The 16,092-nt window shown below is 37.1% G+C and overlaps 2 protein-coding genes across 3 annotated transcripts; one reads left to right on the forward strand and one right to left on the reverse strand.

Annotated features, from left to right (window-relative positions):
- The first annotated feature begins 224 nt into the window (after nucleotides 1-224).
- LOC144022180 (hairy/enhancer-of-split related with YRPW motif protein 1-like) lies at nucleotides 225-4,313 on the forward strand. Its single transcript, XM_077526755.1, has 5 exons — nucleotides 225-652; nucleotides 730-805; nucleotides 880-963; nucleotides 1,610-1,691; nucleotides 3,368-4,313. Exons 1-5 carry the CDS (start codon nucleotides 567-569, stop codon nucleotides 3,928-3,930), a joined length of 891 nt encoding a protein of 296 aa, XP_077382881.1. The 5' UTR covers nucleotides 225-566; the 3' UTR covers nucleotides 3,931-4,313.
- A 3,947-nt stretch (nucleotides 4,314-8,260) lies between these two features.
- On the reverse strand, nucleotides 8,261-15,518 carry stmn2a (stathmin 2a). Of its 2 annotated transcripts, none has more exons than XM_077526757.1 (5): nucleotides 15,371-15,518; nucleotides 11,663-11,758; nucleotides 11,408-11,580; nucleotides 11,133-11,324; nucleotides 8,261-9,552 (listed from the first exon to the last, which is right to left on the reverse strand). In XM_077526757.1, the coding sequence occupies exons 1-5, from the start codon at nucleotides 15,387-15,389 to the stop codon at nucleotides 9,493-9,495; spliced, it is 540 nt and encodes a 179-aa protein (XP_077382883.1). In that variant the 5' UTR covers nucleotides 15,390-15,518; the 3' UTR covers nucleotides 8,261-9,492. The 2 variants fall into 2 exon arrangements, with proteins under 2 accessions (XP_077382883.1, XP_077382882.1); XM_077526756.1 differs by having other exon boundaries at nucleotides 11,408-11,583.
- Nucleotides 15,519-16,092: the final 574 nt, after the last annotated feature.

Below are 16,092 nucleotides of genomic sequence, written 5' to 3' on the forward strand. Positions count from 1 at the left end.
AATGGCAAGCCGATTTTTATTACAATTTTGATCTAGGTTGATTTAAAAAAAGAGTTTAACATGTTAACAAAAAATCTAAAAAAAATAAAAAAAAACGAATCCGCCTGTATAGTTAACCTTATTATTATTATTATTATTATTATTATTATTATTATTGTTATTATTATTATTATTGTTGTTGTTGTTGTTGTTGTTGTTGTTGTTGTTGTTGTTGTTGTTGTTGTTGTTGTTGGTTCAGTTCCCCCTTATGACAGTTTTTGACCAACTTTTTTTTTTAATTGTAATTAATAATAAATAATTTAAAAAATATATATAAATGAACGAAAACAAACCAGCAGTAATAACCTCCATATTAGACATAAAAATATACACCGAAGCTGAATTAATAAGATTACGTCATCCAGTAACTACACAAATTTAATAGGCTTAAATTTGGGCATTCACCGCCCATGTGACCTTGTGTGCCCCGCCCCCCCCAAGTAGCACGTGAGCCCAGTTAAAGTGACGCTGAGTGGACTTGTTGTCACTTGTGCTCTGGTTTCTCTCTTCACTCCACTAAAGGCATCATGAAGCGCAGCAACAACTACAGCTCGTCCGAGAGCGACTTGGACGACAACATCGAAGTGGAGAAAGACAGCGGCGACGAAAATGGGTTCGTTCTTCTCAAAGCACGACATTTCCCAGCCGTTATTTTGCTTGTTTTGCTCAAATGTGATGACGTTGTTGCAGGCCGGCTGATTCTCACGGCTCAATGTCACCGTCCACGACCACCACTCAAGTTCAAGCCAGAAAACGACGCAGAGGAGTGAGTAGGACGACTTTTTCAACTACGTCGCTTAATTATTGCAACCTCCTAAATGATATTGTTTGTTTTTGTAGATAATTGAGAAAAGAAGACGTGACCGCATCAATAATAGTCTGTCCGAGCTGAGAAGACTTGTACCGAGTGCTTTTGAGAAACAGGTAAAAATGACATTAACGTGCTAGCATGATAAACCTTTGTATCAAGCTAAACAAGTGGCCGTTAAATGTCCTCATTTTACGACGCAGTTTGCACGCAAGTCAGAACGTGCGACATAGACTTTAACCCACCCCAACGTTAGAATGAAAGTAAATGTATGTGTTGTTTAAATATAGCTTATTGTGTTTATGTTTTGGGTATTTTTGTAAATAATTAAATAAAAAAACAGCCCAACCGGTTTTTGATCACCCAGGACAGCTTTTAATGAGTTAATGCAGGGTTACTAACAGTACTACATTTATAATGTTTTTTTTTTTTTCATTCTTTCATATATAATGTATTGACATAACTGGCATATATACAAACAATTCTAAATAACTCAGCAGGCATTCATTTGTAATTATAGACATGAATTTTAAATGACTCTTTGTCTGCTTTATGATTAATGAAGTACTTCATTTTAATTATTTGATCTGCCTAATAAAATAATATCACTTTTTTTTTATTACTTTTTATTTAGCTTGAGCTGCTTGTATGGGACTTTTTTTTTTATATTTTTGCTAAATCTAAATCTAAATCCAATTTTTGTGCTGTGAGGTTTAGTTAAGGAAATGCAAATAACGTCTTTCCACTTGCTTGCCCATGCAGGGATCAGCGAAATTGGAAAAAGCCGAAATACTGCAAATGACTGTGGACCATTTGAAGATGCTGCATGCGTCCGGAGGCAAAGGTACCAACTGACACACGTTGACTTATCAGATGACAGCTTATTGCGTGACAGAGTGGACTTCCCTTTACCACAGGGGATATATTAATTGCTTTTAATTCATTCATTAATTTATTTATTACCTAATAAATTCTTGGCAAAACCAGGAAAACCTGGAGAAAGTATTTTTCTTGAAAAATTAAACAAAACCCAAAAATAAATGTCAAAATATTGAAAAAAAATCTGCAAGTAGTTAATTTTAACTATCAAGTATATCATTTTAATTGTCTCATCAAAGTCTGCTAGCTTAATGCTAACATAATGTGAACCATCATAGATGAGCTAATCGAAAATAGCCTGTGATGTCAACTTTTTATCCCAAGCACCACCTAAAAAAATAAAATAAAATAAAAAATTAGTACCACTACAATTATACCATAGAAGCTGTTTACTTTTTGCTGTACTAAAATGAAGTGTAATTGCACATCCACTACAGTAGGTGGCAGGGGTGCTCACATTTGTTTATATGTTTATTTCATGCGACTGCACTTCAAATTTTTACAATTTTGTTACAAACCTAAAAAAAAAAAAAAAAAAAACCTGTCAACAGAGTTTTGCAGAGGTGTACTGATAACAATTTTATAGATGAGGTGGAGGATTGTGGGACGCAAAATATTTTCGGGGTGGGGCAACAGCAATTAATCAATGAATTGAGAAGCACTAGCTTAAGTATAGCCTGCATTGTAAGTGAATAATGATAAAATTAAAATGTATTTCGCATAAAGCTTCAATAATATGGAACCAAAATAAATGTTTTGAAAAAATCCTTAATGATTTAAATTTATTTAATGTAAAAGTGAAATACTTTTGTGAACCACTAGAGGGAGCCTGTGTACCACTTGCCAACTTAAGGCAACCAATGAAAACACTAAAATTCAACAAACAATTTTAATAAAAATAAAGAAATAAATTAAAATTAAAATGCTTTTTAACTCATTCGCTCCCAAAAACATATAAAAATATTCTATTTTAAAATATTGCTAGGGCCCAAAAACATGTTTATGTTTTTTTTTTTTTATGCGAGAGCACACAGAAGGTAGATGCAGCCTCTGACCAGAAGAGATTGCTTACAGTAATGGTAGTTATTACACAAAACGGCCAGCAGGTGGCATCAGAGTATAAGAGCTCAAACAGGACCATTTTGCAACACAACACACAACACAATATTCTGTGGGCCCTGCGAAATCAGTCAAAATCCAGTAAATCAGCTGGGAGTGAATGAGTTAAAAAACGAAAACTATCTGAAACTACATTTTATGGTTAAAGAAAAAAAAAAAAAACTAACTAAAACTAACTATAATTAATAGCAACAGCCAATAGAAAAGCATCTTCAGAGGACGTCGCTCCCATAGTGTTTTTAAAATATTGCGCACAAGTAATACACATTTTTTTAAACTAAAACAAATAAAAACTAACAGAACCACCCTGAAAACTAATTAAAACGAACTAAATTTAAAAAACAAAACTCAAAACGAAATAAAAACTAATTAAAATGAAAATTCCAAAACTATGATAACCCTGCAATGGCCCAGTTATTGGAATATTGTATAAACGATCTCTGCTCTGAGGGAACAATAAATATTAGAATAGGGATTGATTGTCAGATAATGCGTCTAATGTTGTGAGCGTCCCTCTTCCAGGTTACTTTGAGGCGCACGCCCTGGCGAAGGATTACCGCAGCCTTGGCTTCAGGGAGTGTTTGGCGGAGACGGCTCGCTTCCTGAGCATCGTGGAGGGCCGGGACAGCGCCGACCCCCTCCGCGTGCGCCTGGTGTCCCACCTGAGCAACTACGCGTCCCAGAGGGAGGTGCAGGCCGGTCTGGAACACTTAGCCTGGGGCTCGGCCTATGGCGGCACCCCCGCTCCTATGCCCCACCCCCTCCTCCTGCAACCCCCTCAGGGCAGGACGCCCGCGTCCAGAGGAAACAGCCGCCCGCCCTCCACGTCCTCCTCCTCAGAGAGCTCGGCGACGTCCAGGCTCCTGCCCCCGTCGGAGCCTCTCAGGGCGCCCCCTAGCGGCTCGCTGCCGCTCAGCGTGCCCACGTCCAAGCTCTCGCCGCCCCTGTTGTCGTCCCTCTCCTCGCTGTCGGCCTTCCCGCTCTCCTTCGGCGCTTTCCCGCTCGTGTCCCCGGCGGCCCTCGGCGCCCCCTCCGCCATGTCTAAGCCTTACAGGCCGTGGGGTACGGAGATCGGGGCCTTTTGAAGGCAACAACTGGACTGAGGGGGCAACAGCTGAGCTGGGTCACATGACCACATGACCATCTGTTTTCCCAGCTATAATAAACAGGTGAACACGACAAACTGATGGCCGTTATTTCCTCTTTGTTTCGAAGAAAAACTGAACTTTGGATGATTGTATTTTATCAACTCAAATTGATGACTAATTTAGATAACGTGCACTCTACAGTTGGAGGACCGAGACGCATTAGTGGAACAACATCATGTGCTGTATTTAATATAGAGTGAGATAATTCGGCTGGCTTGTTTATATTGGGACTATTTGGAAAACTAACTTTCTCACATTGGGACACTTGCCTTTTTATATCTGTAATATTTTTGTATCAATAAATCTGAATCTGAATCGTCTTTATTGGCCAAGTATGTTAAAATTTGGACTCTAAAGGATCACATTTTAATGTAGTCAGATTACATTACACCAACGTTGCCAAGTTGTTTTATTCCCCATGCTGGGTAAAAAAATTAATAAATATTTGGTTAAAATAAAAATTGGACTGACCTGCTCTTTCAACTCTCTCTCAACTTTATGGGTTGTTTATATAATTTTTATTTATTTTTTTCTGACTAAAATAGGACCAAAAAAATGATTGATTTTGGACACAAAACAATCCAAAATTGGGTCAATTTTGATACAAAACAACGCAAAATATTGAGTCAGTCCAATTTTTTTTTTACTATAGCTGTCAAATGATTTTTTTTTTTTAATCTGATTAATCACATCTTAGAATTTTGATGAATCTTTATTAATCACTTAATTAACAAGACTTTTTACCATAATTTTTTGCCCACTAAATTTGAAGAGCACTTGCATAATTTAAAAATAGAAAAAAAATATGACCCAATATTGTGACTCAAACAAATATTCAGAATGTCATGTGCAAATATTATGCACACAGTTACAACCTGTGCTACCATTGATGTAACCATCCGCTAAAGGATCGTCTGCAGTCAAAATTAATAGTGCGATTAATCGGCGTTCATACTCTATTAATGCGATATTTTTTTGCGTTGAATCAATGAGTTAATGCTTTAACTTTGACAGCACTATTTTTTACCCAAATTTACTTATGGCCAATGTTTTACGTATTTAAAAATATGTTGATTTTTGGATTTTATCTTAAATTGCGCCATTGAAGAAGTTTTCAGGTCACCAAAAAAATTAATTACTATTATTATGGCCTTCATCTACAATAATAATGATGTTAAATTATTGGTAGTATCACTTGCAGCAGGGGTGTGGTATCTTTTGAAAAGTTAAATATGTTAGTCCATATAAACATGCAATTTTATTATTTCAAAATGTTAAAAAAATCATCTATCTGTTTTATGCAATTAATAATTTATTTGTGATTAATTAGCCAATTATTTAATTGAAACATGTTGAAACAACGTTTTGTTCAAACATTTTATTTAAAAAAAAAAAAAAAAAAAGATGTAAATGTAAAAACTGCTCAATGAATGCAACAAATATGACACAACTCTTCATAATGTAAATCTGTGTGCCGGATTTGAAATCAGCAGGCCTTATGTGGCCCCTGGACCACACTTTGCCCACCCTTCCCTTACAGTATCCCAAATGAGCATTATTGTGGAAGCACCCAATGAAGTGTCCAGTGAGTGTATGCAGGTGCACGGCCACCAAAACCCCCATAAAAGCTAATAAGAACGTAATGAGGTCCCATTTATGGAGAGCAGCGGCCATTCCTTCACTGCGTGCCAGGTAAGTAACCGAATCCAAGAGTATTGTTACCCTTCTGAATAGCCAGGAAATCATTAAGACCCACAGGAAATCCTTTACAATGTTGCCCTGACCTCACCGTCTTGGGTTGGTCCAAAGCGGAGACAATAGTGTGAACAGGATGCGGACATTGGAGGGAAGCGAAGCGGTCACCAGTCAAGGCAACACACGCACGGCAGCTGCGGCTCTAAATCACCGCTACACTCCAAGGGGAGATTGATTGATTTATTTTATTTTATTTTATTTTATGTATTTATTTATTTATTTATTTAATTCATTTCTTCTTCTTCTCCTTCTTCTTCTTCTTCTCCTTCTTCTTCTTCTTCATCTTCTTCTTCTTCTTCTTCTTCATCTTCATCTTCTTCTTCTTCTTCTTCTTCTTCTTCTTCACCTTTTCCTTCTTCTTCACCTTTTCCTTCTTCTTCTTCTTCTTCTTCACCTTTTCCTTCTTCTTCTTCTTCTTCTTCTTCTTCTTCTTCACCTTTTCCTTCTTCTTCTTCTTCTTCTTCTTCTTCTTCTTCTTCTTCTTCTTCTTCTTCTCCTTTTCCTTCTTCTTCTTCTTCTTCTTCACCTTTTCCTTCTTCTTCTTCTTCTTCTTCTTCTTCTTCTTCTTCACCTTTTCCTTCTTCTTCTTCTTCTTCTTCTTCTTCTTCTTCTTCTTCTTCTCCTTTTCCTTCTTCTTCTTCTTCTTCTCCTTTTCCTTCTTCTTCTTCTTCTTCTTCTTCTTCTTCTTCTTCTCCTTTTCCTTCTTCTTCTTCTCCCTTTCCTTCTTCTTCTTCTTCTTCTTCTTCTTCTTCATCTTCTTCTTCTTCTTCTTCATCTTCTTCTTCTTCTTCTTCTCCTTTTCCTTCTTCTTCTTCTCCCTTTCCTTCTTCTTCTTCTTCTTCTTCTTCATCTTCTTCTTCTTCTCCTTTTTCTTCTTCTTCTTCATCTTCTTCTTCTTCATCTTCTTCTTCTTCTTCTTCTTCTTCTTCTTCTTCTTCTTCTTCTTCTTCTTCTTCTTCATCATCTTCTTCTTCTTCTTCTTCTTCTTCTTCTTCTTCTTCTTCTTCTTCTTCTTCTTCTTCTTCTTCTTCTTCTTCTTCTTCTTCTTCTTCTTCTTCTTCTTCTTCTTCTTCTCTTTGAGACTTGACTTTGTCCAAAACCATCCATCTTTCATAGCGCTGGTCCTCTTGAGGGTTAGGATAAGATTTTTATTTTTTTTTATTTTTTTTTATTTTTTTGCTTTGTACACTATATTGTTATTATTATGATAATATATATATAATACGCACTTCATTATGGATTTTTTTTTCCAAGTCCTAATTCTTTCAACATTGAAATTTAGCAGATTTTGCTCCACTTTCTACAGCATTTTTTTTTCTCACCACTTTTAAATGTCAACTTTACAGATGCCATCTGAAAAGTAATTGTGCCATCTAGTGGTACCACCTTTCATTACGTTTGAGGTGCTGCATTTTTTTTTTTCATCAATAGCATGGGCTGCTATTAGAGCAGAGGCCCTAATTGAAAGAAATATAATAGTTATTATGAATTTTCGGTTTTAATTGTTGATCTTCTTTGTTGGTTGGCCAGAATGAATCGGGCATAGCTGCATCATAACAAGTATAATGCAAGCTCCGCTAGAGTCACGAGTGACAAACAAACCGTGCTCATGCTTCACTTCACAAACCCTCTTCATCGTTAAAACCAGTCTTTCATTTTTTTTTCGTTTGTTATGACGTCTTAAAATTTACCAAACTGAACATTTACCCTCATAATGGCACCATCAAATGAATATTTTTACTGCCTCCTCCTGGTGGTTCATTGCACTGGATTTTAATTGTCAACAAAATAATTAGCAAATAATTATCATAACATGTCATTTTTAAAAGTGCATACCTATATAAGGTGACTGGTGCACTAATAAAACAAGAATAGTTACTTATAGTAGTTACTTATTCCCCCAACTTTAGCTATGCTAGCTAACACTGCACTTTTATAGGCTTGGGGGAGAAAACTGGAAATGAGTGAATTAAAAACAATTGCACATATAATAGATTCATTTAAAAAATGCCTAAATGTTTAAAAACAAACAGTTTTTCAAAGTTAGATACAAACGTTAGCTTCAAAATTAAATACTAACCCGAACTTGGACAGTGATTCTTTTGCATGCCACTAGAGGGAGCCTGCGGACCACACTTTGGTCAATCAGTGGCCAAAGACACATTTCCTTCGAAAATACTATTTTTTTGGGTTATTATTTATTTTAAAATCGCTTCCATTATTGTGTTTTATGCTCCATCTGTACAGGACTGTATTATTGATGCATTTAAAAAAAATGCTGTAGAAATAAAGTAATCATGTAATTCTGACATCCTACTTCAGAATTCCTTCCTAGCTACGATTTGAATACATCAAGTGGTGAAAATATGACGATAATATATGTAGTTTGGGCAAAATCACTCCTGCACAGAAAAACTTTCCGAGGATCATAATATTTGACCTTTTATTCGGCAGTTGACACACGCTCACACGCTCGTCTCCTAGCACAAAAAAACTCATTAGATGGTGCATGCCATATTCACAGAACCCCAAATCTTTATTAAGCAAAGCTTTCACAGAGAAATTCATGAAGGACGGGGAAGAAAAAACACAAGCAGCAGAGGTCGCAGGCAGATATCAGCGGTGCTGTATAATAAAAAGAGACTACTAGTTCGGTGTGCTGAATGTATAGTAGCATCCCGCATCCTAAATTCAAGGCCAACCACGCTTCGTGTTAAGCTCTATTCTCTTGCAGCCAAGCAAGCACGCACACTTTTTTTTCGTCTTCACGTAATCAATATTACAATCAGAGAATACTCTCTGAATAGAGATGCATGGTACCGATATGTCAGTACATTCTGGCAAAGGACTCAATAAGGGAAGTGGCCTTTGGAATCTGCATGTATGTATAGAAACAGTTGCCGCCTTTTTTTGTTGTTGTAAAGACATTCTTAATCATAATAAAGCACCAATTAACCATCGGGCTCATTGCAAATGGACATTTTGTATTACATTCCAAGCGTGCGTGAGGAAGATACAGGTGGCTTGTGTTGGTTTCGTCTACTCTAATTACCTCAGGTACACTTTACACCCTACATTCTTCACAAAGACACAAAAACATCATCATCATCATCATCGTTGTCGTCGTGACATCATCGTCATTATCGGGAATACATTGCAAATGTCAGTCTACATCCAACTCACAATTCACAAGAAACGGTGGCATCCAACAAAAATATTGTACAGTGCAGTACACAGAAATCAATAGTTAGCTAGCTAACTAGCTAGCTAGCGAGATAGATAGATAGATAGATAGATAGATAGATAGATAGATAGATAGATAGATAGATAGATAGATAGATAGATAGATAGATAGATAGATAGATAGATAGATAGATAGATAGATAGATAGATAGATAGATAGATAGATAGATAGATAGATAGATAGATAGATAGATAGATAGCCAAAACTAATATTTACAAAATAAGACAGATCCCTCTCTAAAATCAAGAAATCCTTGCAGCTCTCAAAGATGAGTGACACAGATGTTTGTCATCATCGATAATACTGTTTTAATAACCGATTGATTGCTGAGTGTTGTGATGTTGTGGTGAGGGGCTCCTCCACCTGTTGGGGCGCTCCAGGTTTGCATGTCTGTTCGGGAGAGGGTCGGAGCAGGTCAAGGAAGAGGGGATGGATGGATGGATGGATGGATGGATGGATGGATGGATGGATGGATGGAAGTCGGAACTTTTGTGCGGCGTTCATGCTGTCATCACTTCCCTCATCTCTTTGTTTCTGCGCACCAACTCTGCGTGTCTCTCCTAGGAAAGGTCAACACAAATGCTTAGTCATGACTACAGCAAGTGGCCACCAGATGGTGCCATTTCTTCATCTATTTTATATATATTTAATAGCGAGCAATAAGTTATTTATTTTTTTATGGCCAATGAGGCAGCTAATGAATGATGAGCGACAAGTGAATGTTGTGGCTTCATATAGATATTTTAATTTTTCTTTCACTAATTTTACTGTCATGAATTATTAGTGTTTGTTTATAACATTATTGTTGGTGAACAAATGAGACGAAGGGTATCAGATAATACATCAGATAGTAAGAAAGTAAAATATTTTATTCTCGACGATTGATATATAACCCGCTGACTATTCTTTTAGCTGTTCACCTTTACTTAACAGGACTGTCTCAGAAAATTAGAATATTGTGATAAAGTCCATTATTTTCTGTAATGCAATTAAATAAGCAAAAATGCCATACATTCTGGATTCATTACAAATAAACTGAAATATTGCAAGCCTTTTATTGTTTTAATATTAGTGATTAAAAGTTTTGTTTTGTTTTGTTTTTTACTTGGTCTGAGGAAATATTCTAATATTTTGAGATAGGATATTTGAGTTTTCTTAAGCTGTAAGCCATTTTCAGCAATATTAAAAATAATAAAAGGCTTGCAATATTTCAGTTGATTTGTAATGAATCCAGAATGTGTGGCATTTTTGCTTATTTAATTGCATTATAGAAAATAATGGACTTTATCACAATATTCTAATTTTCCGAGACAGTCCTGTATATGTGTGCAGTAGTACATTTATTTATCTATATAGTTTGCCATTCTAATCTGCATATACGGTATTATTCATATACAGTTGCCAAGCAAACTGCTGCTCTGCACATGACCTGATGCTGTAAATACAGTATGTAGAGTATATTTGAATATTTTATATTATTTTAATTGTATGCCGCTGTTATCAATCTTACTGCTATAGAATTTATTCTATTCTATACTATAGTATTCTATTTTATTCTGTAGCCTTCTTGTTATGTGTATGTACAGTGAATCTTAAAAAAAAAAAAAAAAAAAAAAAAAAAAAGGCAGGAAAAGCCTACTAGAACATCTTAACTTTGTTTAGGGTAAATCAGATCACTTTAGAAGGCAGACTCCCATTCAATGTAAGTTTGAAAGTGACTGGTTAATTCTAAACCCGGCTGCACCACCGTTACAAGAGGGTGTGCACACTTTTGCAATAACAGTATTTCAGTTGTTTATTTTTATTTTCCCACTCTAATTTTTTTTTTTCAATTGAGTGATCCAGTTTATAGGTCACATAGATAGAAAAAGCTATGAAATTATTTCTGGTCATATTTTTTAATATCACAAAAACTGGGTATTTGAACAAGGGTGTGCAGACTTTTTATAAACACTGAAGCTATGTCTCGGTTTTGTTCATTGTGCAATTCCTTCTTGAAACAGCAGGGCTGCAATATTACAAATGTGTCTTGTAAAAAAATATGACTTTTCTTATATTACAACTTTGCAACAATTTGTTTTTGATCTATAAATAAATATGACTTGATTTGACTTTTAGGATCGAGTAGCGCATGAGTCACCTTCTCCTGTAGACGCTCCAGCATGGCTGCCAGATGGGCGTCGCGGTTCTCCTTGATCTGCTCCATCTTCATCTGGAGCTTCTCCTCGGCCATCTTGCTGAAGTTGTTGTTCTCCTCCAGCGCCTTGAACAGCACGTCCCGCTCGTGCTCTCGCTTTTCGGCCAAAGCCCTCAGCACCTGTGTCTCTTGGTACTAAAAACAAACGAAAAACACAGTCATTCGTAGCGGGTGCCTCAAAATGGCCGCGTGTCTTCTGGGAGGTCGTAAAAAGTCACCTTTCTCCGCTCTTCGGCCGCCTCCAGTTTCTTCTCAATGTCGTCCAGGGAGATGTCCTTCTTGGGGGGAGAAGCCAGATTGTGGACCACATCTGATACCGGCGACAGGGGCTTGAGAATCACTTCAAACGCCTGCCCGGAGGCTCGCTTGTTTATCGGCTTCACCTCGATGTCTGCTGCCGGTCACGTTCGTTTGGTCAGAAATATCAGAAGGGAGCGGCTGGGGCGCACGTATTTGGAAGATCCGTTCCTTACCTTCCAACTCATTCAGGACCTTGTTGCGTGCTTCCGGGTAAAAGCAGGAGCAGATGAGCGAGAGGACGGAGAGTTCCTTCATCTTCTCCTTGTATGCTGCGGGAGGAACGTCAACGCATCATCCAGGTGAGTCATCGTTACAGGAAAATAACAAAGTCATGAGCCCACCAAAAGCGTACAGTAAAAGACCGTAAGAGCCTTGTTAATAATTCATTGCATGCTATTATTTTATGTCGATGGTTAAGCAAGCGGTTGGCTTTACTATGGGCAGCGTAATGGGAACCCGGGCACTCACGAGCAAATGAAATTAAATACTGAGATGTATGTGAAAGTCTCATTTAAAATAAAATAATTTAAAAAAAAACAGTCCAGTTGTTATTGATTCTATCCCTGAGAAGAAAATGGTTTGGATGAACGGGAATATTTACAAGCAGAACAGTTCTACACCATGACAAAACACATCTGCAATAATAATAATTGAAGCAGCAATAAACAAGCCATCGTTGCACCTATTTCAGAAATTAAGTATGTAAAAAGCAGACAAGGAATTTGCCGAGAAACATGAAAAATAAAATTGACCTCAAAACAATCATCAAACTTCGAAAGCATGCAAAATAAGCATTCGCAATTTTGCGAAACTGTACTGTACTGGGTGGAAAATCCAATTGCACTCGAGTGGTTTGAGTATTATTTATATACACTACAAATATGTACTGTTATCGTCTGTCTATGCCACGTATATTGACAAGCAGATTAATTAAATACTCTTCAAATAGATCAGTGGTTCTTAAACTTTTTTACACCAAGTACAACTTAAAAAAAAAATACTTGGCTCTAGAAAATTACCAACATGAAAATAAAACATTCATTCATTCATTCATTGTTCATTCATTAAAAACAAGGTTGAGGTTTTAGTCCTAAAGTGTTATTGTTTAATAGTTAAATAAAACGTTTATCGAAATACATGTTTGTAAACAGATTAAATGCAACTGAATTCTAGGGCACATAAAATATTACAAGTGTCACCCTATGAGATTTTCTAATGTAAAATATGTGCTCAATATGTAATATTAGCACAATAAATTTGGGGGAAAACACTACTCTAGAATACAATACTTGATTCCAATTGGGGATCATTTGGGTGAATGCCCAAAATGGCTAGCCTACTATAAAACCAAAATGGCTGCTACAAACCAAAATGGCCGCCTTCCTGTTGATTTTTTTATTTTTATTTTTTTTATTATTATTATTGAAAGAACAATACAATAAAACAACAGCCAGGGGGAGACAAATACATATGAAAATAAACTTCTACAAAAATAAATTATACAGTCCACATAAATATAGGGTTTTGCTTGCTTTCTTATTTGTGGAATGACCAATAGACTTAACATATTGTTTGACTTCATTTTCGAACATGAAACTTCCTGTTGAATTCCAGGTAGACTTATGGCTCGATGACACTTTTTCGTACATCCTCTTATGACAGATGAGTCCGCCAAATTTTGTGTTGACCTGTGAAACTGGTTAAGTTTTGAGATTTTGTGCTGAGGAGCTCTATCATACATATATTTTCATTCACAAAATTGTCCAAACTCCAGCTGTTGGATCGTTAAAGCCAAGACAAAAGTTTTCAGGCATGTTTATTTGAACAAGTAGGGCCTATGCGAATATAAATAGTTAAAATTGGCAAAATTACAAAAAGAGACCAATATTTTAAACTTAACAAGATAGATTTATTAATCGATAGCAAGATGAAAGCAGCTAACATTGCACTTCCTGTTATCGCTCTTAATCTGAAACCTATTCATACCACTTCCTGTGTACTTACAGGACTGACGCTAACTTTACGATCACCACCGTCAACGTCATGTTTTGTTGCCGTTCCAAGTAACACTTGTGACTGTGTTTTACCTCTTTAATTTGTTATTTTGTACTAACAGAGTGTAAAATAGTTACAGTGCTGTTATTTCTAGCCGTGTATTAAATTATTGTGACTTGGTGTCATTAGTAGCAAATGTAGACAGCCGGTGCTGTAGTACCGCCCCCAACAGTTTACGGTTCAGCAGAAAATGGCCAGCACGTTTAGATTCGTCACACTAGGCCTGCTCAGCTATAAAAAAAAAATAATAAAAAAATGACGGATGGGTTCCAAACGAGTCTAACTATATTGTCCAATATCTCTTGACAGTGCCAATCAAATGACTGTGCTGGCAATTTTCTAAACATCTATTATATTGGATCTCATTAGATCCCTTTGCGGTCGAGCAGTGGAGTGATAAGGAAGCTGACCATGTGTGTAGTGTAATTTAATTTCCTGCGTCGTGTGCACTTTAATCTGAAGGGCCAGTGTGTCTTCACCTGCTGCTATTGTAAGGTTGTACAGTATGTGATGAGGTTGCCAAATACAAGTGCAGTTCTCACTGCAGGGCTGGCTGGCTCGCTTCCCACCCCCCATTATGGCTTCAATGTTAATTTCTTTTCTTAATCAAGCAAGTTTCATGTTACACTTGTTCCACTGAAGTCCAAAATATATGTGCAAAAATCTTTACCTGCTTACTTGCATGCAGCTAGAATGCACTTGAGAATTATTTACGTTAAAGATAGAGCAAGAGTGGGGAAGACCCAGGAGAGTATTTGATCCGGCTCGCCCACATATACCCATAACACTAATAAACATCCTTTTGATTGTTACATCAAATTTTCTCATTAATGTAGTATGACCCTCTTGAGAATTGAAAAAAAAAATGAAATGGCCCATGATAGGCAAAAAGATTACCTATGATGTTTAGAGCAATTTAATGGAGTCAGCCAACTAATTATCAAAGAAAACAGCCTGTGACACAAAAGACCCCTTTGGGACGAGCATCCCACGCATCATGTTGTCACTTAATGCCCCTTGAGCAAGGCACCTAACCCACTCGACTGCTGGAAATCATTAAGCTCATTTTAGATAGCATTCTATTGTGCAGGTGTCCATTTGGTGTATACAAAAAGCTACACCTTAAGTAAAACCGTTTAAAATGATAATACAACACACTATTGTTGAATTCCCAACAGTTGCTACATGTGAAACAAATGGCAGCTATAATAACAAAGGATCAGAAAGAGATCTTTTTTTAACACCTAAAATGAGTCATTCGTCGTTTCTATCCACAAGAGTTAATGGCAAAAAAAGGTTGTTAAGCGTTCATGTTGGTAGCTTAGCATTTGAAAAAGTGATGACGCCCTCTCAGGCCTCAATGGTGGGCAGCATCAGCATCTTGGGTGGGGTCCGTCTGCATTATGCTGCATATTGGGGCCGATGGAGTGATGGAGCGCGGGTTGTTCAGTAAAACACTTGCTAAAATGCACTACTGCGAACATCTGCACGATATTAATTCGGAGACAAATGGCATAATTGCGCATTTAATCGAGACTAAAATGGCTAATTGGTTCGTGCTTGCGTTGCACGGCCACGGAGGTGATATCATGGAATTATCACCATCATAGTCAAGAATATACATCCATTATATGTTTAAATATCACCGCATGTTTATGCATCTTTCACATATGACACCAAATAGGTGATTTGATTACGCACAATCAGCGGCCGGTAGACGACACACACGGAGAGAACCAGAAATGTAAAAGGAACAATCAACAATTTATCAATTTTTCTTTTCTTTCAACGTGAAATGCAGGATAAAAAAAAAAAATAAAGCTTACCGGTCGCTGTTTTGGCCATGGCTGCGGGGGTTTGTGCGGACTGGATGTGCGTATGCTGCTTGTGCGCTGCTGTGCTGCCTTCAGGTGAACTGCGAGAATGCTCAACCTAGTCGGCACTGAGTCAGCGGCAGAACGGGTGGCGGCGAGGGGGCGGGCCCATGTCCTTTGACGCACGCGCACACGGATGCACAGTGCACAGGATGAACCCACTGAACCTAAAGTCAACCTTAGAAATTAGCCCAAGGCAATACAGTAGATTATCAATTAAATTAGAGAAAAATTGTAGCATACTAAAAATAAGGGCAGAAACATGTTTGTTGGGCCATTAAAATGGTATCGTCAAGCTGTAATAACAAAATGACGCGCCTGGAGAAAGACCAACAGCATTCATTTTTGAAAAAATATATGACGTCGACCAAATTTGGACGTCGGTTTCAGCTGACACCCCCGATATGTGCCTCCCACTTTTTATGGGACCGAAAATAATGTGACAATTGGTTGCAAAATGTATGGCTGCCAATTGAATTAATGACTTAGATATCTGCACATGTTCAAAATGCTTGAGAATGCAATGGACGGCGGTTCACAGTGCAGATGGACAATGACCCACGAAATACTGCAAACGCAAGTCAAGAGTTTCATAATACTGTACACATAAAAATTCACCAGTAAAGTTTAGCTTAAAAATTGATAACAAAAAAGATTTTTTTAAATAACTATCT

This window comes from Festucalex cinctus, chromosome 7 (genome assembly GCF_051991245.1).
Source record: "Festucalex cinctus isolate MCC-2025b chromosome 7, RoL_Fcin_1.0, whole genome shotgun sequence".
Taxonomy (NCBI): domain Eukaryota; kingdom Metazoa; phylum Chordata; class Actinopteri; order Syngnathiformes; family Syngnathidae; genus Festucalex; species Festucalex cinctus.

Excerpts from the sequence above, each read along its gene's own strand:
- LOC144022180 (XM_077526755.1), top strand. The coding sequence starts at position 567 with ATGAAGCGCAGCAACAACTACAGCTCGTCCGAGAGCGACTTGGACGAC. Across the intron at positions 806-879 it reads CCAGAAAACGACGCAGAGGA|ATAATTGAGAAAAGAAGACG; the intron begins GTGAGTAGGACG and ends TTGTTTTTGTAG. Across the intron at positions 1,692-3,367 it reads GCATGCGTCCGGAGGCAAAG|GTTACTTTGAGGCGCACGCC; the intron begins GTACCAACTGAC and ends TCCCTCTTCCAG.
- stmn2a (XM_077526756.1), bottom strand. Across the intron at positions 11,584-11,662 it reads GGTCCTGAATGAGTTGGAAG|CAGACATCGAGGTGAAGCCG; the intron begins GTAAGGAACGGA and ends CGTGACCGGCAG. Across the intron at positions 9,553-11,132 it reads TGGAGCGTCTACAGGAGAAG|GAGAGACACGCAGAGTTGGT; the intron begins GTGACTCATGCG and ends GACCTTTCCTAG.